Raw genomic sequence first — 24,617 nt, forward strand, 5'->3', positions numbered from 1 at the left:
TCTTGACTAGAGGGCAACATGAATTTGGCTTATTTTGTTGTTTTTGTTTCTTTTTTTTCAGACATGCATCTAAACATCAGACCTGTGCAACAAATGGTTCAAGTTATTTCCAGCAGCTGTATAAATCCAATCAGAGTCATGCCAATGGCAGATGGCTGCATTCCCACATGCAAAGAAAATCCCTTTTTGATTTCATCTTCAGAAGACAGATGAAAGGAAGGGTCAAAAGGTCACGATCAGTCCTTCCATTCGGTTACTACGGCTATGGAGGTAAATACTGGAACTTATCTTCTTCCAAAATAAAATAAAAAACCCTCTGAGTTCTGAAAACTTTGTATATATCCCGAGAGGCGGTTTAGCATTTGTTAGCATCGTTTTTTTTTTTTTTTTTTTTTGGGGGGGGGACCTTTCATTTCCAACTGTGACAATTAAGTTGATTAAATCTGAGTCCCACCGGGTCACAAAGTCTGATTTCCTGCTCCTGTGTACGTACGGAGTCAGACATGAGTTTGTGGATGTTGCTCTAAGCCAACAGCATCTGGCCCATTGTCTGCCTCCACGGCTGGCTGCCTGATTAGCTGCTACAGTATTGCAATGCTAGGCAGAGAGAATTAGCTCTGTGTGTGTGTGTGTGTGTGTGTGTGTGTGTGTGTGTGTGTGTGTGTGTGTGTGTGCGCGCACGCGCGGACGTGTGTGTGAAGGAAAGACTGGGCAAGAGAGCATTTCTGAGTGAGTGTATGAGTGAGTGAGTGAATGAATGTGTTTGCCATGAGAGAATTTATGTATGTGTGTGTGTGTGTGTGTGTGTGTGTGTGTGTGTGTGTGTGTGTGTGTGCTACTGTGTATTTATGTGTGAGTGTGGGTGGGCGTATAAAATCAAGTTCCCGGGAGTCTGCAGCTAAAATTATAAAAATTACACAATGCATCACAGATGGCAGGCTGGGTGCAAAATAAAACACACACACACACACACACATACAGACACACACACACTTGAGAGGGATGCTATAAATCTTCAGAGGTCTTGTACATGAATGCTTTGATCTAATGTGTCTGTATGTGTATGTCTATATAGCATTTCTTGTTTTTTCAACATCCAAGTAGTGACACACACACACACACGCACATACAGTACATGCACACACACTCTTTGAACAAAACCACTGTAAGATCTTCCTCCAACAATTTTGGCTTCCTGCAGTTCAAAAACATACCATCAACACCATCCACGAGTGGGAAGGTGCGAGGCAGGTCACCGGTGTCAACCTCTCACGGTAGCCAGCGCACTGTGTGACTGACACGGTCAGCTTGATATCAAAGCAGCTGCCACGCGGCTGACACGAGGCTCAGCTGGATAAAGTGCACACGGTGAACTCCAAACTCGCGTAGGAGGAAATACGTTTCATCAGTGTTGCTGTGAACTCTGTCGGTCACCGCGAGAGATCGAAGGTTGGAGATGAAATTCACTGCCCTCCGTATCATAGCTGCTGCATGTCACTGCTGGTAAATAATGTATGTACAACACGGTGCTTTATTACACTGTATCATCACTACACTGCTAGATTAAAATATAAACTGCTGAGAAAAGGGGGCGAACATGACTTTTCACCCACTATTACAGTGCTGCTTACACAGCTGTAAGTTAACCTGTTGAGCTATTTTGAGACAAACTGATTATTATGATGAAGATTACATTGGGAATATGATATTTAGGCCTGGGAAAAATGGTTGAAAACAGTATCTAATTATCTATGCAAAACAACTTCTGTATGACACCAAACACTTTTTATGAGCAAAACCAAAGCTCAGTGACTAATTCTGTTTCTTTGGTGCATCAATTTCACAGGAAAAATTTGTCTAATGACATCATACGTTACGGATCATATCACGTATCATGATTCTGTTTCAAGTTAATAACCTAAAAAACTGAATTAGAGCTACATTGATTTTTGCAGAGGGTTGTTATGAAGCCGAGCACTCCAGTAACCTTAAGGCAAGTTTAGTTTGGCTTTTAATCCAATATAGTAGAGAAGTGCTTAAAATGCACTGGAAATGGAGATCTGATCAACCGCATTCGCATTACAATCATGTTCATGTTTTTCTCAAATGAACTCGATTTTAGGTTGAGTTTAGAAAAAAGACCAATACGCCCACGCAGCCTGTATGTATATGAGGTGACATGTAGGATGGTTGGGAAACAGTCCAGAGAGAGAGATACAAACCCGTGATCATAGTTGTAGTAATCCTGTGTGTAGTAGTCCTGGCCGGGATCGATGCCAGATTCCATTGATAACTCCTGTTAGATTAACAGACTGTTGTTAGCAGCTTTCCCCCCACACACACACACACACACACACACGCACACACACACACACACACGCACACACACACAGATATGAACGAATCTCTGTTAACTGATATCTGCATGCGACTGTACAAGGGACAAGACTTTGGGAAAAGAAGCGTTCCGGTTTCTGTTTGTAGCCCCGAGTAGTGCTGACCAATCACGTTTGAGCGGCCTTTGGTTGCATGCAGGTAAACAGCGTGCGAGGAGAGCAAAAGAGCGGGAACGTATTGGCCGATATGCAGTCCCCAAATCCACTGGCCCTCGTCTGAAGTCAATTTAGTTCTTTAATTAGCTTTTTTAAATTTGTCTGCATTCATATGTTGATTTCTCTTTATGGAGATTAGCCAGAATGTTGTTGCTAACTGGGCTGTAAACAACGATCGGTGCTCAGAAGAGGAAGTCATCTTGATATCCGCTGGCTGCACCGGACGCCCCGGAAAGCTGCCTGTTGCCCATAGAGGCTAAATCATCATGAGACGACAGCCGATGGGTTCTGAATATGTACTAATACACCCACACGTATCTGTCTGTACAAGCAGTCACACTCATACATACATACATACTTACGGTCTAATACTTGACACTTTTTCACCTCTGATTACCCTGACCCACACGCTCAAGCAGAAACATATGCTGAGTATAGAAGTATTCAGAAAAGAGACAGAGTACCTCTGGTCTGAGCAGAGAAGGTCGGAGCAGCTGTTGTGTCTGCCAGAGGAAAAAGAAAAGCGGCGAATGACAAGACAAATGGAAGAAGTTAAGACTTCTCCCCGAAAATGGCGTACATCTATTTTAGAAGCGTAAAATCGATATCTGATGTGCCTCATTCAATATCGCTCGAATGCAGATGATCCTGCCTATTTGTTTTGGCTCGGTGTTGTCAATCAGTTTTGTGGGAGCAGGTGTTAGGTTTTTTTTTTCTTTTCTTTTTTTTTCAGAGTATATATCACTCAGCAACTTAGCTCCGGCTCAAAATAACATATTTACAAGTTTAAAAATGTAGATGCTGTCAAAGTGATTGCCAGTAATCAAAGACAGCCATTTGGGAGACGGATATTCACTAACTAAAAAGTCAGTTCTGTGCAAATGGACTACTCTATATGCAAGAATAAGACTTGTAGCGCATAAAATGAACATCTGCTTCAATTTGTTTTCCAGCATGTCTATATGCTGCTTTGGAAAAGATTAACAGTGTTCTTCATCATCAAAAATACTGGATGACTTTCTTTATCAGTCTTTGTGCTTTCACATTTTAACATGTGCCATCAAAGGACCACAGAGGTCTTAAAATGTTTTTTTTTTTTTTTTTAGAAATGGCAGAAAGCCAATTATGTAGATACAATAAATTGCAAATAAAAAGCACTGATTACATGCTGCTCCGTCTTGATTACATCAAACAGAAAAAGAATAGAAAGAGCAGGAAACAATGAAGGGCAGCACCAAACATCAGAGGAAAAGGAGAAAAAATGAATAACATACATGCAGCTATACGGCGTGCACGCTGAGAGAGACGCTTACCTCATGTTGTCCATATCCACGGCTGGAAGATCAAAGAGAGAAACAGAAAGAACACTAACCAACATTGCCGAGAAAAACCTGTCATTAAACATAATCCCCCCGACGTGGACGTGTCTTTAATACACGTCAGCACTTCGCTGTGCGCTGCAGAGTAAATGGGATGTTTAAATCAAGACCCAAATGGAAGTGGCTGCTGGAAATCTATCACATTTTGTGAAATTTAACCCAGTTTCCAAGAAGAAAGCAAGAGATGAGATGTGTGTGAGTGTATGTATGGGAGTGTGTGTATTTTGAGATAAACAGAGGGGGCTACATGAGAGAGAAAGAGACAGAAACAAAATGAGAAAGCTGAGAAACTACAGTGTGCCATTACTCGCTGTTATTTACTGTTCATTCCATTGTCTTACTCTGGGAAATGTTCTGATTATAGCTTCATAAATATATGATAGGCACATCTCAATCTGAACCCAAATGAGCTCGTCCTATTGTAGAGAAAACCTGTAGATGGGGTCTGTCAATATTAGCCACAACAATAATAAAACCATATTTCAATTACTGTGTAATTTGTGACCAGCTTATTGGGCGGGTTGTATTATTCATGACTGCGGGGCTCAGGATCAGGAAAGATACACACAGCACATGAATAAAGTGTAAAGCCTGTGCATGTAAACACACTATTCGGCATAAACATACGGTAAACACTCTCGACTCGACAGTCAACAGATGTCAGCTCAAGTTTAGCAGCACAAAGGAATCAAAACAACCCCGAACATCCTTCGCTGCTGCAAGGAACTCTGTGCCGACACCAGGCAAAGGCTGAGGTCGACAGACGTTCTGGACACTGGGTTGGTAGCATGAAAGTCCTCTGTTACAATGTCTCTGCCGATGAGTTTTTGGAGCTGATAATCCTAAAAGAATATCATTACTATGGTTTTCAATACAGGGTTGAAGTGTCCACCACGGTGGCAGGATAGGTTTTCGAAAGAAGTTTTCATAGACCGAATGCTGCTACAGCAGTAAGCAGTAAAATATTCACATTACAGTCGTCCCGAGAAAATTGAAATTCCTTCTAAACATTTGACCATTTCCTGTGAGATAAGACCCTTCATCCAGTCTGGCTGATTTTTTTTGGGGAACCCTGAAGGCACTCAGAAAACTTTGCTTACGTTCTGTTCGGCTCAACTCCGGCCTGTAATTACTCCCGACTTAGTCTGACATCAAGAGAAGACAGAAAATCAAACAAGTCCAAAGAAGAAGCTCTCAAGTACTTATCTGAGTGGCATAATTATGTCAGCTGAATTGACTGCAGGAGGCTGAGGCTTATATACATGAACTTATGGCCGTGTGTAGCCTGTTATTATTGCAGCTTTACCATTACATATTAATCCTTATTATTAGGGTTGGGTACATAGCTCGTTACTTTTAAGGGTACCGACTGGGTACGACGTATGTAACATGATGCATGGAAACGTTTTGGTCTGACAACAAAGTTGAAGCACCTCAGAGTCTTTTTCTACACAAATTGCTCGCTGACTTTACAAACTTCCTGTGTATTACAAATACTGTATGAACATTGTCCTAATAGCTTTTTCCTTTCAAGTAATAAAGTATTTGCCTTCCTGGTGGGAGCTGAATGAGAAGATCAAGACTTACTGTTCTGAGGAAACAAAACGCAAACACAGAAAGACAAAGAAACGTGAACTGAGGGAGAGAGCGAGAGGAAATAAGTCACAGAAAAACTGTCCAGACTCAATAAAATATGTAGTGAAGACATTGAAGGAATTTAATAAAAAGCATTCTGTGTATTTTTGGGTGAAATGGGAAATTGACATGTAAAATTCCAGCGAATATCTTCCAATGCCAAACATGCTGACTTCACTTAGAGGAGGACTGATGGAGAGCTTCATCACATGGTGCAACAACAATCACCTGAAGCTCAATCTCTGCAGAACCTGTGAGCCTGTGGTAGACTGCAGTGCTTCAAATATGGATGCTGCTGCAAAGAAGCTACAAATTCTTACACGTGGATGCTTCAAACACATCTTCACCCCGGCAGCAGCACAGAAAATCTGTACGATCAGCACAGTTTCAATGTGGACACCAAGATTAGTGTCACCAGCTCAGTATCTGACCAAATATTTGACCTTCTGTTCTTAAGTTATAGATGAATAACGGCCAGAAAAGTGTTTTTACAGAACATTACGATGTCACAGTGAAGCTGAAATTTGACCTTTTGGACATAAAATACCATCACATCATTTTTTTCCTTTGAGAAATTTGTGTGAAATTGTGTCGTAATTGGTGTATGAATTCTTGAGTTATGGCCAAAAACTGTGTTTCGTGTGATCACAGTGACCTTCGAACACTAAAATCAAATCAGTTCATCCTTCAGTCCGACAGAACTTCTATGCCGGATGTAATCAAATTCCCTCAGAGAGTTCCTGGGACATCAAGTTCATAAGAATGGGACGGACATGTGGTCACAGTCGCCTCTGACCACGAAAATCTAATCAGTTCTTCTTTGCGTCCAAGTGAACGCTCGTGCCAAAATTGAAGAAGTTCCCTCAAGGCGTTCCTGAGATATCACGATCACAAGAGTCGTCCAGTGAACGAGGGGAAAAACAATGCTGGGATTTAGAAAAGGTTGCAGAAAAAAAGAAAGAAACAAACAGCAAACAAAGAAAAACAGCCAAAAATCTCTCCGTCCATGCGTCTTAACTACGTTGGCAGCAGGATGCATTGTCACGTGAAACCAGGGTAATGAGCTGGCCAAATGAAGATGTATCACAGAACAACAAACGGTGACTTTTAGAGGACATCAGATTCTCCTTTCTGTTGTTAGAGTGCAACCGCACACAGGCTCACACGCAAACTATCAAACCACTTGAGCATTTCATTAAATGCAGTCAAATGAGAATATAACTGTGGCTCCAGAGCATGCGGACACACACTTCAAGGAGAAACGTTGGCCTTTCATTCAGAAGCCAAGCGCAGTTTTGAAGGGACGAGAGTGAAAAGATTATCTGGCTAAATAAAGGCGTGGAAGGAAGGATGGGCGGATGTATAGACGGACATATCAGTGGATGAATAGAAAAGGCTGAATGGAGGGATAAGTGGATGAATACGGAGATGAAAAGGTTGATTTTAGCCCGATCTAAGGTTTGAATGAAACACCACCTTTTCACCATCAGCGTGTGTATATTTGTGTACACTCTTCAGATTAGGGCCGCCAGCAGTATGTGCCTGGCATTGTGTAATCTGTGTGTGTTTGTGTGTGTAGCGCTTCAGTGTGCGAAGATAAGTCTATCTCTGTGTCCTTGTTGCTCTGACAGACACATTATTAGGTCCTCTTGAGACAAAAACACACAGACAGCTATCTGATCTCACACACAAGCATACACACTTCTGACATGATTGACTCTCGCTCTTCGTGTCCTCTCCACCTTGTCTCACAGCGTGTATGAGAAAGTCTGGAGAGAAATATTATTAGCTCTTAAAGAACAGACTCATAACACCTAATAGCACTCTCTTCTTGCCTCTTTTTCTATTTTCTTCCAACATTTTGCCTCCCACTTCTCTCTCATGGAGCTACTCTAGCCCCCTTGCTCTTTGCACTGTCCCTGTTTCACTCTCCATGCCTATTTCAGCCTCTTCTCGCTCCACAACCCCTTCTCTCTTTTTGAACATTTTCTCATCTATGTTATGTAGAAAATGACTCCAAAAAACAACCAGGTCTCTTCACATTTCCAGAATAAACCAGTTTGAAAGAGGGAATACATCAGTAAGGAAGGAAGCTCGCTGCTTTGTGTGGTGACCGACCAGGATCATGGCATACAAACAGCCAGTTTGGTGCAGGGTTTAAATTTCTTGCCTAAACCTTCAACCCTGATTCCAAAAAAGATGGGACGGCACATGAAACGTAAATAAAACCAACAATGGTTTCACAAAGTGCTAACATGATCACAGAGAGGATGCTAACACACTGATATTTAGCAGATGTAATGCTTACAAGCTTAGCGTGTTAGCATGCTAATACTGTACTTGCTAATGAGCACTAAACACAAAGTACAGGAGACTATGACATGTTTAGGTTTGCAGAAATTTGATCTTAATTATTTGACAAATTAAAATTTGGACCTGATTATGACGCTACGGCATCATCAAAAGGACAAATTCTTCCAGAGGGGATCATGAATGCGTGTCCCAGATTTCATGACAATCCATCCAATAATTGAGATATTGTCAGCTCAAATGTCACTTGTCAAACAAATGTCAGCTTCGTAGGGTACATAGAGGAAAAGTGAGGTTTGTTTATATGGTCACAATGTGTATCTTCTTTAACATGTTCCCAGATCTCCGTGATAAACTTTGTACATACTGTGTTAATACTGAAAATGGTGGCCAAAACCAAGGAAATGACATGAAAGTTGTAATAAGCCTCTTCTATCCTTTGAGATTAAGATTTGCTCAAGTGCAATTTCATGATGTCACACCGATGTTGAAATAATCACCATCTACTCCAGCATATCATAATTTTCTTTGTTGCCTCTCATGGCTATTTGCTGCTTCAATGACCACATTTCCCATGATAATCTTTGCTGTAGCGAGGATCAAACCTGTGACTTTACAATTACATGACAGCCTCTCACGTTGTCATGTATCCGTGTTTCTCAATTCGGTTTCAATTAAAGGCAGTCTGCTTTGTTGAATGCTGAAAACAATACATATTCCCAAAGATGTCAAAAGACGTCTGTTCTCTAGAAAAAGCGCGCAACAAGGGCTGAAGCAGTGAAAGCACAATCCGCCTGTGAGACAATGAAGATGCGCCGAGTGTGTGTGAATGTGTGTGCGATGACAGGCGGCGCACGGAGGTTGAAAGCTAATCTTAACATAAAACGTTTCCAACCCAGTCAGCTGAAACAGCAGCACTGCCTGCAACCTGCTTAATGCAGCTGTGAGTTGGCGCGCCAGCGTTCGCGCTCCTGTTTAAGCCCAAGTTCTTGTGTATATTCGTGCGTGACTGTCTTTGTTAATGCTCTAAGTTTATGGATTGAGCCTTTTATAAATTCACAGCTTAACAACACAATGTTTATAGCTTGATCGTGTTTTTGTGTGCGTAAGAAAAGAAACACATTGCCGAACAATTACAGAGGCTGTGTGTCTAAAGCAGCTCATTCTGTCTTAATGGCTCTATTGAGATCACTGGAGAAAAGAGACATCAAGATGTGTGTGTGCGCGCATGTGTGTGTGTGTGTGTAGTATCTGGCAGTATAAATCCTCTCATAATCTCATCACTTGATAACCACAGATATGGCCATCAGGATTTGTTTTATTTGGCCGCACATTATGATTTAATCCATTTATGATCATCAGTGGCATGCTGGTCTTGTGGGACAGATGTGATTCTGTCACTTCACGATGACAGTGTGCGACTGGAGACAACTTGTTGAAACTGTGTTAGCAGATGGCAGTGAAATCTGCTGCTGACAGAGCTACTGTATATCCAAAGGCTTTGGTTCCACATCAAGTGAAAGAACTTCTGATGCTCAAGCGTACATTTGAGATATTTGAAGGTAATGCCAGCTATTCCAAGGCTGCCACTTCTTTTCCTATTGAACCGCATGGACAGGGAAAGGAAAAGAGGGGTTTCACAAGCAGTTACAGGTGATCTCAGCCAGTAGAGAGACTGACTTTATCGCAAAAAAAGGTGTTTTCATGTCATTTAAATGTATATAAGCTGCAAAAAAAAAATGTGAATCAAAGAGAACGAGGCAAAACTCCACGTACATGAAAGTAACCTGTAAGGTCTGTGTGTGCATTTATGATAAGATTTGGACTGAGGAGGAAGAAATGCCTGTAAAAACATGTGGCAAGATACCACAGCACCACCTCATCTGCAATATTATGACTACCTTGAGTTCTTATATGAAGCACTCGGTGCATGTGATTCCTTTGTTGTAAAGTTTTTTTTTCTTTGTTTTAAATGATACATGCAATGATTCTTGTTTAGCTAAAAATGCGAAAACCTCTCATGCACAAGGCTCACGCTTCAACATGGACACGTTACTTCAGGGTGTTTTTGATCAGTAGGTAGTTTCATTTTGACCTGATGTGGCTCAGTGACCTTCATAAAACACAGGATCTCATATCTGAGGTGAGTGACACATCCGATTTCCTCATTAATATGCTGCAGATGTAGGAGGCTGTGTACATGACTCCCTCTGCATACTTTTCTGACACGATTCCATCAAGAGAAAACAACTACAGAGATGCCGTCATTGTCAGTCAGCGGATGCTAGACTTGCCCATAGCACTGCTGTTTCACTTCTGCTCCTCCCTGAGGCATTTTTGGGGGAAAAAGTGCCAAAAAGATGCAGGACAAATGCACATGATTGGGGTTTCTATCTTGACACAAGACTGGAGACTACAGTGCTAAATAGAGTGAGTTACTGCAGTAGCTCCCAGTATAGGTTAATGTGAGGGGAAACTTGTAAATGGTTACTGTTCCAGTATGAAGGCAACCGATGCAGGGTGGACCACTTTATTCATGCCTGCCATTGAACACATCATGTATTATAAAATCTTGGTTTTCAAAGTGATTTCAGCCTTTTGTCAAGTGAAAATGGTCTTGCACTCGAATTCACCAACATATTTTATTGACAAATGTCCCATGTTCATGGCCTCTTTGTATTTTTCATATCAATTATTTCCAAAATGATTTTTGACAAAGGAAACCTTGGATAAAAGAAACCACAGAACCCTCAAGAAAAAAATCATAAAAATTTAGCACATTGTGAATAAAAATATCACTCTACATAAACGTCAGACATCTTCTTACCGTAGCTATGCATCTACCCACGTACTAACATTTGTCTCATTGAAGCATTCACATGACCTTGTGGAACATTTAAGGTATACTATGCAGGATTCTCCTAAAAAACAATGTCTAGACTCAAAAGTAATCCCTCTCAATCATCACTTATGACCCACTAGAAATGTGTGGTGGTCTATTTATCTGCAGAAACTTTGCCCTCTGGCTGTATTTTCTTATTTTCTTCTTATTTTGTTGTGGTCAGAATGTCTCTGGGTTACAACCTTTGGGCAGTGGGTGTTTAGCCCCGAGACAATAACAGCACGCAGGTGTGGTTGGGACTATAAAAACATTGCAATCAGATGCGAGACTGTAAGCTGCACGCATGCATGAAGAAGCTAGCAAAACGATGGACACAAAACTGTTTGCTTACAGACGGAAACAACAATTCCTGCAGAGCATACCTTTAAAATACAATGCAGGATCATTGTGGATACGCAAAGAATGCAGGGCCAAATGAAATGAAAATGAGAGTTAATAGAAGACAGACTGAGAACAACAGGAAGACTTTGTATGAACCTTTTAGAGCTAAGAATCAACAGGGGGAACTAGAGACAAATATCTACCAACTAAATGAGTATTTGACAAAGCAGAAGAGACACAAAAAGATAAAGACCACTTAAAGCATCTTTCATTTTCACCATGTCTGTGTTTGCAGTGTGGAGAAGGTTGACACCAACAACATGTTGATATCCTTGAGTACTGATATGAAAAGATAAACCCCGTCTCTTAGAAATTACATTTATATAAAAGTAATTTGCAGCTGTAAATAGTAGTAAGTAGTAGTAAGTTTTCTATGAACATATAGACATATAGACCTCACAAAGATGTTGATACTGTATTGAATGTAACACAAAAAACGTTGCCCTTGGAGATACTAAAGCCACCGATTTCATTTGTGAACACAGTGTAGGCATATACATGTGTATGTGTATGCATATGTAATTTCTAGGAGACGGGTTGAGAAAGATTCGTAGTTGAGCACTGACTCAAATTCATAACACAGATGGAAAGTTTGCAGACAGCCACCTACTACAGTACAGATCAGACAGAATGTGTGATCTTACACTAAGTGTTACAGCACTAGGTATCTGCAACAGCGAATACTGATGAAATGGAGAGCAAAAACAAAATGTGACAGTGATCATGCCACTGTTTGAAGCCCTGTAACAGTGAAACACTGCAGCACAACTATCCATAGCGAAGAAAATATTAAGACTCCATGTCCAGAAAAGTTGAATCCAAGTTGGCAGGTTTAACATTGTTCTCTCTTCTTGCTTGATTTTCCTTTTCATTCCCAGTACATCTACAATCAATTAGTTTAGATGTCCAGAGGGTGTGTGTTGAAGCCATCCCAAACGTATAATTAGCTTCTCACAGGAGCAAGTGGCCTCATCAACAATCACGTCTTTCATTGATTATAATTTGTCTTTGACAAGAATGTCAATTGCTTGGTGAGAATGTAAAATCTTAATAATAGTAGTCAAACTGAAACTTAACCAAGAGACATTTTGCCACTTCTAATCACTTGATTTCACTGCTCCCATCTGCAGCTATTTAAGCCAATTTTCCCCAGTGTTCATTAAAAAACAAGACCCAGAAATGTTGTTTGTAGGGAAACCAAGATAATGGCAGAGTAAGATAAGTTAGCCCTCCAAACAACGACTTCGGTGTTGGGTTGGGAAGCAGGGCTTTTGAAATCCTCTGAGCAGTCCAGGTTCACTTCAGTGGGGACACAAATTAAAAAATGGACTTAACCTCTTAACCTGATTAGCGTTTCCTCCTCGTCCTTAAACACTCCTTTAATCCTCCTCTCTTCTTGTAACAGTCAAAGAGAAATAATGTAGAATACAGTAACAGAGTGCAAGCCCTTTCCAGCTATTACATCACTGAATTTATTAGGGCTACGCAAGACATGACCATTCTTGCTGTGTAACCGTTTCCTTTACTGTTCCCAGCAAGTACCGTCATTTGAGAGGAGAAACAGTTCTCTTCCACCCAAAGAGTTTATATTAGGCCGAGTTCTTTTCCTTTCTTTTCTTGTGTAGAAAACAGGAAGTCATGTTGGAAGAGCACAGCCGTCGCACGGTAGAAATCACCACATCATCACAGCGTCCCACTGAAGCTATTTTGAGCATCGGTCCCCTGACAGCTTCACGGCAACGACGTAACAATGTTCAGAAACTCCCCTCTGTGTGCTTTCCATATAATCAAGGCAAAGGCTAGAGAATTGTAGACTGAGAGGGGAATCGTTTCTCAAGCTCTTCCACGATGGAGTTCATGTTTGGGTTGGGCTGAATCTGTGGAGGTGGAGGATTCTCTTCTCCTCCTCCCGCTCCTTCTTTCACTTCCTCTCCTCCCTCTGCTCCTTTTCCTGCTCCTGCTGCTAATGCATCCAAGGAGTCGAGTGAATCAAGGGAATCCATGGAGGCTCTGCTCTTTATGACCTTTTTGAGCGGTATCTGTTTCTGGTCTATCTGGCTGAACATGTTGGCCACCGACTTCTCGATGTCCGCAATGTTTTGGATGTTCTTTAAGATTCCTTTCAGCTCTTTTCGGGGAGGTTCAGGCTCCACGGGGAGGGGTGGAGGCGGCGGACGGTGGGACACGGGCCGCAGGGCCGGCACCTCTGAGAGTGATGGGAGGACAAAGGTGGATGGTCGCAGGAGCGAGGGCGACAAAGGGGGTGGGAGAGGTGGAGGTGGGGGAGGTGGAGGAGGAGGAGGCGTCTTATTTTCTGTGTGGTTGGAGTGGGATGAGGCAGGGGGGACAGGAGGAGGGGAGGACGGGTGCTGTGGAGGAGGAGATAAAGGAGGGTGAGGAGCAGATGTCGGAGGTGGAGGTGGTGGGGATGGAGGAGGTGGCGGTGGCGGAGGAGTTGATGGAGGATCAGGGATAACCTCTAAATGGACATGGAGTCTGTCTTCTGTGCCCTGATTTCCTGTTAAATTTGCCCCGAAGCGCCGCAGCACAGGAGGAGTGGGCTTGTGACTTGGTGGAGGGGTCCCTCCATCACTCTGGGTGACAATGATACTCGGGGGACCCTCTTTAACCTGAACAGATGAGATACTGTGGGTGGGGGTTTGCTTGTGGTGCTGAGGAGACTCCGGGTAAACAGAAAGTAGGATATCAGGTGACAAAGATCCTCGTGAGTCTCTGTTTTGCCTTTGCCTCATTTCCTGGAGCGCCTGTTGCTCAAACTGTCTGGCTTGTTCTTTGACTGTCAGCTTGGGTTCCAGACTTTGGCTTCCCATTAAGTCTGAATCTAAACCCCGGTCAAACCCTGAATCCAGACCAGCATCTTTACTCTCCTTAAATTCGGCCTTTAGAAGCTCCAGCTCCCACTGCACAGGATCCATGACCACTTGGCGTCTCAAAGCATCATACATGTCCCTTCGATGTAATCTCGATGGGAGGGTCCAGCTGTGTCCACCCCCAGATCCCCATCCACTGTCACTGCCACTGTACCCACCAAATCCCACATCTCCTCCATGGGAGCTGAGCCTCAGCCAGGCCTCTCGAAGGCCTTTCCTGGAAGGGGAGAAATTCCCAAGAAGGTCTCTTCTCCTCTGGCTTCTTCCAAGAGTCTCTGGACTACTCAAAGTCCCGTCCTCGTGGTAGATAGGGTTTTTGATAGTCAGGGGGTTTTCATCAGAGAGGAAGGTGATGTTGGACTCAGACTTGGGCAGGTTGTTGAGCACCCCTCCATTAGCAACACACTGACGATGGGCAGCGATCGCTCGTGTGGCAAAATCTGAGATCAGACGTTGGCGGTCACTTTCATCCAAACTGCCACCACTCCCACCACCACTGTGATTTGACCGGCTGATACATGGATGGGAGAAAAAAATGAGAAAAAAAATACGGAATGAAGGGAGAAATGAAAGAATTACAGATAAAATATGACAGAGTGGAGAGCATAGTGAATTGGAAAGATGTAACTCGATAAATCAAAGGCAAACAAAATGGAAGAGGGAGATGGGGACTGAATGAAATTTAAATGAAAGCAGTGATGCACACAATGGTTAACCAAAAATGTTTTATAAAGAGGAGTGGTGACAGAAGGACACATAAAGAATGGTAGAAAGGCAGATAAAACAACAGAGCGTCTGTTTGAGCTGTTGTTTGATATATGCAATGAAAAGAGACTTCACATTAAGAGATGAATGAGTAAAGCAATGAGAGGAGAAGGAGGAGGGATCTTAAAAGAGGTAATGGCATTTTCTTTCTGTGCTGTTTTTACCAGAGGGGCAGGAGATGGAGCACTAAAAAATAGTCTTGAAACACAAAGGAAAGAATGCAAATAGATTTTATGTAAGCTAAAAGTGGTGCACTACAAAGACGCTACTGCATCACGACTATAAACAATGCCAGATCTTTTGGGGCATGGATAGACAACTGTGTGTCATGGAGTTCTGAGAGTATGCAGATTTCCTTCCAACAAAAGACTGATTATATCCTCCTCTTTGGTTGGGGGAGCACTAATCTGTGAAATCTCTAGTGTAGTTTGAGACTTTGTTGAAACTCTGCAGACTCTTGTACTCCATGGCACATGGCTGCTACTTCTATGCCGAGGCAGCCGACGCATCTTCACCGCGGTTCTAATTCATGACTGATCAGCCAGAAGCACAGACAACCTTCAGCAACGCAACTTTGATTTCTGATCTACCAAAGCACGACTTACCCTGCACATAAAACAAGAGGAACCGCTAACAAGCACGGACAGAAACACAAAACTAAAGCAAGACAACTGTCACAGCGTAGTATCAAACTCGCCGGAGATGAGGAGCAATTTTCAGCATCCTACTCACTTTTGTCTGTCAGTCATGGATAAAGGTGGATGAATGAGAAGAAGACATGAATGCATCAGTCAACATGAGAGCAGGAGGAGTAGAGTGATGACATGATAAGACAGAATGACATTAAAATGCTCAGCGTTGTGACAGGAAAGAGCCAGCAGGAAAGGTTTATACACTGTACTGTAAAACAAATCAGGGTGTAAGGGTAGAGTAGGGGAACACTGGGATGAAATCTGGTCAGTTTGCGGCCATAATGACAAAAGATTTATTTGTCCTGGATGGTTAGATTAGCAAAAATCCAGTCTCGCTTCATTGCACTGTACTTTCATGATACACATACACATTTCAGGACCTGGTAGATGCCTTATAACAACGAAAACAACCTACTGTACTATCAAATTAACGGTAATTTATGAGTAAATTTTCAGTGCCTGCTTGGGAAATAAAACAGGTTGTCATTGTGCTACAAGATAACGAATAGAAAACTGTCTCTAAATTGTCTCATATACAGTGTACACATCTGCCAATCAGTTATATAAAGAGAAATACTCCATTTTCGATACAGTGCGTGTCACATTTCAGAAAAACGCCTTGAAATTGAGAGACTGCATCATAGAAAGAATTAACAAATCATCAATCTTGTTGTTTAGAGACGTTCATCACACATCATTTTTCAGAGTTTTTTTTAATCAAGTAATGATATATTAGCTTTTTTTTTATTTTTCAGTATAGCCTTTAATAATAAGGCTTTAATTTATATTTTATTTCACACGCTGAAGTAATTTTCTGCCTTTTGAAATGGAATGGGGGGGGTGGGGGGGATGAGTGACCATTAACTGTGATGATTATGGAAAACAACAAGAAAAACCCTACAATGATCAAGTTAGAATGGAAACATGGAGACATGTAACACGTGAACAAAACCACGTTTTAACAGTGTGGACTGTTAGAGAGCATATTATACACATCAGGTCACTGACACAGTAAGGAAGCTGAGAGTGGCTGTTCATTAATTTTTTTAAACGCCGTTATCTCGAGATCACGAGTTCATTTTCTCGTTATCTTCAGCAAACAGCAGGTTGATTGCTTGAGATTATTTCAGATTTGTAAGAGTGGACCGTCATCACGAGAAATGAGCTTCGTTATTTTGAGGCGATGAAATAATTAACTCGTGATCTCGACATAACGGCATTAAAGCAACAACTGCGAGCAGAGCTGATCACGGCTTCCGTCACACGAAGGATGACAATAAAATCCGCTATATTACTAAATAATACGACTTCTAATTTAAAAACTTTTAAAGAACATGCTTCATTTAATATTCTGCTAATAATAAGTTAAAGAACACTTTATTCTTCATACATAATTGAAAATAGACATTAAAGCTTGTCAGTAGAACAGCCAAATGTAATTAAAAGGGGAAAAAATGCCTCGAAAATCAGCCTACTGAGCAGTTTGATAATGGACCTTAATTATGAATGTGCAAACTTTTGCACTTTGCCAGGTTTTATACTCTTTAGGGATTATTTAGTCTTTACAAGATAGCAGTGATACAGAGCATGTACACACAGAAGTATTACACAAGTAATCCCAAACTGCATATTTTGCACACACACACACTCACAAAAGACCTTCCCCACCACAATTAAACATGCTCTGTAGCTTATCAATAGAATTAATTATCGCCCAGGGTGGTCTTTATAAATTACGGGCTGCATTTATTTCAATTATCTCATATCCAAGTTCATTTCCGCACACATTTTTCAGCGGATCGTTTGAGCCGGTTAGTCAGACACGCGCACACACACACCCACCCGCGCACACACACACACACACACACACACACACACACACACACACACACACACACACACACACACACACACTCGGAAATCCCTTGTTGTCATTTGGAGATAGTTTCTACAATCTTGCATATGAATTGCTCTCATGTTAATGGGAGTGGGGAGGCATATCAAGGACAGACAGGAAACCGGTGATGCATGTAATGCTGATAAGAGTTTCCTCTCAACTTCTTCTTAACGCTCCAGTAAGGAATTAAAAATGAACTCTCTGTGCATTGCCTTGAGTGTTTGTGTGTGTGCGTGCGTGCGTGCGTGCGCGGGTGTGGTTGTTAAAACTTTCCGATAAAAGTTAATATGGCGCCTTGACATACAGTCGCTATTGGATTCTTGCTTAGCCAAACCAACAAGTATCAAACCAGGAGAAATTGGCGAGAGGATAAATCAAACAGTATTTCCGAGACGATGCACAGAAATGGGGGAGTACAGTAAGCGGTGAGGACAATCTGACTAAACTGCATAATAATAAAGCAACTTTTTGAGGCAGTGCGGAGTGGATGGGCCTTAATGCCCTTCAGCACTGATGGGGTACGAGACATAAAACTGAATTAAGAAAAAGTAAAAGTAATTTCAACATAATCAACAAAAAGTGTATTTATATTGCCTCCATCAATACAAATACAGGGCAATCTCAGAGGATACATTTGGAGGACTTTTTTTTCCACTGTGTTATTGAACGGCATCAATCAATGAAAGTAAGAATGAAGTAAACTTGAGAGGCTGCACGCAAACTGAATATTTTTGGGCAGATCATTGACCTTCATTTTGTCTTTTGTATGGTGAGGACATTGGTATGCATTACAGGAGGGAATGGGACAAAGAAAGAGCTGAATGTCGCTGAACTCTGTGAAGATAAAATTGCAGGGTTTATCTGAGACTGTTAATATATTCAGAAATCAGAGCTTTGTTTGGTGTTAGTTTGATGTGGGGTTACAAGGCCCTGCTTGATTAATCCAAGATTGTGTCTGTGCCCGCATAATGTCAGTTTCTTTGGCCGCTGAAAAACGTGAAATGACGGAAATGTCTCCAAACTGCGAAAACGTCTTAAGAGAGACTTTAACTCGGTTGGTAAATCCTTGCAAGGGCTCCAGTCTTAGGAGTGATTTGGGAACATTGTGACGACTCAACAGGTTTCATTCCAGTGAGTTGGTGCGTTGGACCAAGAAAAAGCTCGGCGTGCTTCGATCAGACTTCAAAGACATTTATGTATAATTAACTTTAAATTGTCAATAAATAGTCAGAGGAACATCATTTTACAAGATGTTTAAGAGCAGTCTTCACAGGCTGAAACGGGCTGCCAGCTCTTCTGAGCGCAGCCGTCTTATCATTTATCAGTCTGACATGAAACTGGCTCAAGACTTTGACTAATTAGTTCAATTGCTGGCCTGTGCGGGCAAGCCTTTAAATATGGTTGTTGAACGAGTCTGTCGATGATGTGGATGCCTGTCTATCAGTGACCGCGAGAACGTCCAAGAGCTGTTTGTGGGATTATTCCTTGTCCATTATTTCCTTCCCTTCATTGAGAATAAACTGTGTTCAAACTGTATTCGACCTGCGTGTGTAGAGCCTTCTTTTTCCTTCTTCCTGGTCCTCTTGCAGCAGCATTTGGTTGTGAGTGTGGTCACTGGTCCTGACTACTTAAGTGTGAAGAAGCTTTCATGGTGTCCAAAACTGAGATTTATTCTTAATTAATGTTATCTTGCTTAGTTTTGATGCAGATTTCTCTGTTATTCCAAGTTACTTTGTGTTATATGGGACTTGTGCTTAACCTTACCTTGTGAATAACAGCTTTGGCCTGTAGGGAACCTAAGACGTATTTGCATAAGTATTTTCCATAGTGATAGTTAAAATGCGGGGAGATGTAATGTTACGGGACTGACTGCATGTGTGCATACCACAAAGCTCTCAAAGCAGGAAAAGGCACACTGCCAAAGGCTCAAGTTTAACAGCCATAGAAATGTGAGCTAATGCCTCTGCTTTGGCCCTTCAACACAAACGCCACTTTCACACTTCACTTACATGGCGTTGTCACCGAGCTCCTCATACAGGTTGTTGGCAGTGCCTCCCCCAGGTTTGCCCGTTGGCAGTGCCATCTGGATACGGGCTGTTTTGGCACACTCTGCCTGGCGTCTGGACACAGCAGAGAGGAAACACAGTTAGTTATTCAAAGTTAGAGGAAAATCCTGACCTTCGAAAGTAGATGGGCATCATCAGGGCAGGAGGGTTTATAACAACTTTCCTTGTTGAAAAGGTCTTAGATTTCAGGCCTTTAACCACCGCCATCCATCTCTATCTGTGTCCTTAAGCAATTCCTCATGACAGCTACTACAGTTTATTTGCACTGTATCCCCCTCAGGATCAGCTGCAGTCACTTTAGTGATCCCAGATAAGGTTTAATTTAAAGAGGATACATTTTCCACCATCAGTGCAATTTTTCACAATTTTGTATGTCACAAATATCTACAAAACAAAATTCATTTCCCCCACCTGCTAAACATTAGCATGTTAGCATTGTCGTTGTGATCATGTTTCTAGCATGTGCATTCGGTACAGCCTTACAGAGCTGCTAGCATGGTCGTGGACTCTCGTCCAACTTCAAAATTAGCGTTCCTATGCAGTGAAAAGCAGCGTTGGAGGTTGGTGGTGGTGTTATTGTTATGCTGCGGTTACTGTTTTATCTTTTTCACTGATGTTCAAGCGTTTCCAGGCTGTTAATGCATCAACGTTTGGAACTTCAACATGTTTTATAGCATCGTGTCGGAAAAGGGGTGAAAATTAGCCGGTCCACCTGGGTGTCATGTTTCCATCGCCGCCGATCAGAGCTGGAGCTGATTAATCCCTGTGACTACTGCAGAGTCACTACCCCGCGAATGAATACCAATGGTGTCCTTTCATAACAAAGTTAGGTTTCACTTTAAATAACCAGCTGACTGGTATTCTCGTCCAGTCAACACAGTTGTGATCTGGACTCCTATATGACCATACTCCAATAAAAGCATCGGTCTCGGACATTTACTGATTACATGTTCTTCGGGATTCATTCGCTGGATTGTCCGCCGTCCTCTCCGTTTCACCGACCCTCCTGATCTCATCCATTTTATTGTACAATGAAAGTCAACGGATTAATCACAATGAAAGGTGTTTAAGACGGCCGTGACATTAATATTTTAGATTGGGGATATGAAAGCGATACTCACTCTTTGAATCTGGTGGTGGCAGACGCAGCAGTCAAGAGAAAGAGAAAGATCAGTGATTATTCCACACATAAATCACACCATACTTCTTGTTAGTCAGGTTTACTTATTGAAATTTACAAACAAGTTGGACAATTGGTCTTCATTAGAGTCATTTAGCGACAGGGACTAGTGATGATTACCACTCTGTTTCTCTCATTTCAAATCTCCTCTCCTCTCTCTCTTATTTGTGTCAGGATGAGTAGCTCTCTCCAAAATGCACTGATCCAGTTGAAATGAGTGTGCGTGTGCGTGTGTGTGTGTGTGTGTGTGTGTGTGTGTGTGTGTTTGTGAGACGGATGAAATTAATAGCCTTTCACGGTGGTTAGCTAAACAAACTATTAGAATTGGCACTGTGGGACAGGCTGCCATGCTGAATCATCGAGGGAAGTGACTGGCCCAGGTGATAAAATGATAAATAGTGCAAAAGGACGTCCTGTGGGAGAGACTGCCAGCTTTGTCTATTTTCTGACTGTCTGCATTCTCTTCAAAGAAATTCATACATTTTCAAAATGGCTTGTTATCTTTGTCGGCATTCCTATTTAAAGTCAAATCCTCCTTTGTTGGACTGGCATGTTTGGAGGACCTAAATTCATATATTATAGTTGAAGCGGACGGTTTCACTTCAAGCACAATTACGTTACTGGCAGGAATGCCTAACCTAGAAATCACATTAAAAAAAAAAAAAAAAAAAAGTACATTACAAAGAACATTATAGGCTTCAAAAGAAAGCTGTTATGTTGGAAGGAAATAGTTTTAATAGCTGCCTATGGGATTTACACAAGCACTTTGTGCATTGACAGACGGATGGGATTTGCAAAGGACTGACACACTTGTTAGTTTCAATACTTTCTGACTTCAGTGGTCAGTGTTGAGGGTGTAAATCTATAAAAAAATAGTCAAAACAGATGACATTTTCCTGAGTAAACAGTGGATCCGCTGGGCCTATATTTTCAGCTGTGGATCAGTACACAATGACTTAATGAGGGAACCTGCCTGAAAGTGCAAAGGCGTGGTTAAGTTATGTGTTTTTAATAGTTTCTGGACAACAGCAGGGGTCTGTGGTACACAGGAATAAGATGTACGACTTTGGCTACACAGGCAATAATAATTGGTAGGATCGTGGGATTTATTGATAAAAAGAAAAGACTTGCCAGCCTTCTCCTCTCAACAGAAGCCCATCAGAGGGGCAGTGAGCCCCTACAGCCTCATTTAGTTTGAGTTGTCCCCAGTTAAAGTGCCTTTTTTATTCCAAAACTGCAGAAAGAAATACTCCACGTAATTCACACTTACTGTCTGTAGGTGATAATGACGATCAGTATGGCGGGGACGCAGCAGATAATGATGATCACCGCCAGAGCCAGCAGCGCCCCCTCTGTGTAGCCCACACCCTGCACAGCTTTCTTCACACTGGTCACCACGTCAGGGGTTCGGATCTCCAGAATCCGTCCGCCAGGAGGGAGGAAGGGCTGGAACTCCTTATTGATGTCCAAGAGTTTACCATCAAGAAACCTTGGGAGGAGAAACGCAATAGTGCAACTGAGACATCGATGCCAACATCGAACGAGTGTCAAAGCGAGGTGGTCAATACCAGAATTTGCTAGCTAGATGTCAAACAGTTATCCAGACAGCAAATTGGTCACTCAGTCAAGTTTCACCCTAAAATCACGCCCACTGACTTGTGCTTTTTGTACTTGCAAATCGGTTCAGTACTTTTCTGTTTGTCTGTGTTTCCTAAGGCCTCATGCTCGAAGCAGCTCCCATGCGGAGCGAGGACGGCCAAAACTCAGAGAGAACTTCTTGTTTGAGTAAGCTGCCAGGAAGAACAGGACTGACTTCAGCAAAAATACGTGACAACCTGTGTGAATGGCAGCACTCCAAAAAACTAATTGAGGCCAATTAATTTAAAAATGACTGGACTGTGATGTCAGCCGGGTCAGGTTTTGTCCCATCTTGTGACATAAAGCTTTTGGAGAGCTGCCGTTGGATTTGTCAGCTCAGTTCTTACTTGTAGAGCTCCTGTCTTGCTACAGCTCTATTTGTCAGCGGGTCGATGGCATAAATCATGAGGTCCGACTTGGTGTAGTCTTCCTGCTCCATCCCATCACCATGGCGATGGGGTCCGATGGTTTCCACGACAACCTTTGCTCCCGGTATCTGTTCTTGGACGTAGCGCTCCAAAATGCTGCGGATGAAAAATAAAGGATGGGATCATGCTACTCTGATTCCTTCAGGATACCGAAACGGCCGACACATCAACAAAACTACACCTCTGTGGACACGAACGTGTAAAGACAAAGCCCTCAGACACTCTGGTCACACCGCACACACCAAACCAACACACACAACCACACACAAACAAGCACTTTTCATCCTGCCAGCGAGGCAGGCTCGTGCTGGGCGATATTGATTTCTGTCCCCTAAGAAACATCAGCTCACAGCAGGAATGGTCCCACTAAGGTATGCGTTTATGTGCGTGTGTGTGTGTGTGTGTAAAAGAGCGAGAAAGTGAATGAGGTAGAGAGAAAACATGGTTAGTGCTTTAAAACTTCATTATCAAGTTACTGCATGGGCGCGAGGCAAAAGAAAGCAGCAACCCGGCTGAGCAGTGGTGCAACGTTTGTGGGTGCATACAGGCGCGCTGGTGAGTGAAACACAACATTAAACGTGTGCAGGAATGTGTAGTTTGTGTTGAGCAGTAACATCTTGCCTTTCTTCAAATGAATGAAAATATACGTGACGGACTGTGGAGGGAGATAACATTATTTGATTGAAGCTGATTCCTTGAACATGCTGAGCTGCATTGGAACAAAGAGTGTGTCACGTTCAGCGCTGTGGTGTTGATAAGGTCATGCTTTCTGGGCTCGAGCCTCAAACGTTTCGAATGTGGGAAGGAAAAATTGCTTGCGGTGGCTTCAAGGGACAGAAGGTGTGTGTGTGTGTGTGGGGGGGGGGGGGGGGGGGGTCACAGTGGAGCCTCATCTCCACACACAAGTAAAAAAACACATAAGATATAAAGATGTATAGAGATCTAGCTGTGTAACCACAGCTTGGTCTGTTTCAGGATGTTAACAGGGACATTGTTTACTCTGTAACTGTGGTCTCGCTGTGGCGCTCTGATGCGTGTCCCTGTGACAGTCCCAGTGTGGGTTCGAGCTCAACAAAGTACTGGGAGCTTCATTCTTACTAGGACACTTCATAAGGATGAAAACTTTTTAAACACGACACTGTTTGTCCTCTTTATCAAGTCTTGTTGATTTCCCCATGGTGGCAATTACAGCCTCAGTCCTTCCACCATAGCTAAATCAATATAGAGGAACCACTGACTGGTGTGACTGTGTAACCTAAAATGGCATCAAATCAAGGGGAAAAATTAAAATTAAGTATTGTATGGATGTTAACTTAATATACACCCACTCTTAATACAAAACAGTGCATTTTTAACCACTGCTGACCTTTAAAGCTTGCAGTGACATTGTACTTATGTGTTTGACCTATAACTTATAAAACAACATATTCTAAGGTATTGAAATACCTGAGTGGGCAACTGGACACGCCCATCAACAGCTGTTTGCAGTGTTGATGGTACATGTTGAAACTGCCCTGTAAAAAACTTTCTGAGCATGAAAAACGGTCCTTGGATGAAAAGTTTCATCATTCAGAGTGTAGGTGCAGCCGGCTTAATACCGCAGATGATTAATTAATGTATTCTTTAAAATAGATAAAAATGTGAGTGCAGGTTACCTGAGCAGCTTGTCTTTGTTTTTCTCCACATAGGTTGGAGGGACATTTGATACGACCACCTGCATGTCCAGCTGGTTCACCACGGACACCTGAAACAGAATACAAATAAAACTCATTTTCTGCATTTCAATGGGGCTGAAAACAGTGTGTTCAGCTGTGTGTAGCTTCACTAAACCTTATCAGATGGCGCCTCCGTCACTGAAAAGAAAAACTTTACATTGGAAAAGATAACATATCCAATCCAGC

General features: G+C 42.2%; 2 protein-coding genes across 2 annotated transcripts in view; both read right to left on the minus strand.

The window, feature by feature from the left end:
- The window catches only part of LOC143339170 (protocadherin-15-like), a 168,446-nt gene that overhangs the window by 8,316 nt on the left and 135,513 nt on the right, over positions 1-24,617 (minus strand). Inside the window, exons 31-38 of the mRNA XM_076760258.1 lie at positions 24,372-24,460; positions 22,636-22,812; positions 21,921-22,139; positions 20,592-20,600; positions 19,414-19,524; positions 3,866-3,887; positions 3,017-3,055; positions 2,223-2,296 (exon numbers count right to left, since the gene is read on the minus strand). Of these exons, the coding sequence (XP_076616373.1) occupies positions 2,223-2,296; positions 3,017-3,055; positions 3,866-3,887; positions 19,414-19,524; positions 20,592-20,600; positions 21,921-22,139; positions 22,636-22,812; positions 24,372-24,460 (740 nt within the window). The remainder of the gene's footprint in view (positions 1-2,222; positions 2,297-3,016; positions 3,056-3,865; positions 3,888-19,413; positions 19,525-20,591; positions 20,601-21,920; positions 22,140-22,635; positions 22,813-24,371; positions 24,461-24,617) is intronic.
- Positions 5,508-15,564, minus strand: LOC143339259 (protocadherin-15-like). The gene is made up of 3 exons (XM_076760428.1): positions 15,548-15,564; positions 13,184-14,561; positions 5,508-5,522 (listed from the first exon to the last, which is right to left on the minus strand). Exons 1-3 carry the CDS (start codon positions 15,562-15,564, stop codon positions 5,508-5,510), a joined length of 1,410 nt encoding a protein of 469 aa, XP_076616543.1.

This window comes from Chaetodon auriga, chromosome 20 (assembly GCF_051107435.1).
Source record: "Chaetodon auriga isolate fChaAug3 chromosome 20, fChaAug3.hap1, whole genome shotgun sequence".
Lineage (NCBI taxonomy): Eukaryota > Metazoa > Chordata > Actinopteri > Chaetodontiformes > Chaetodontidae > Chaetodon > Chaetodon auriga.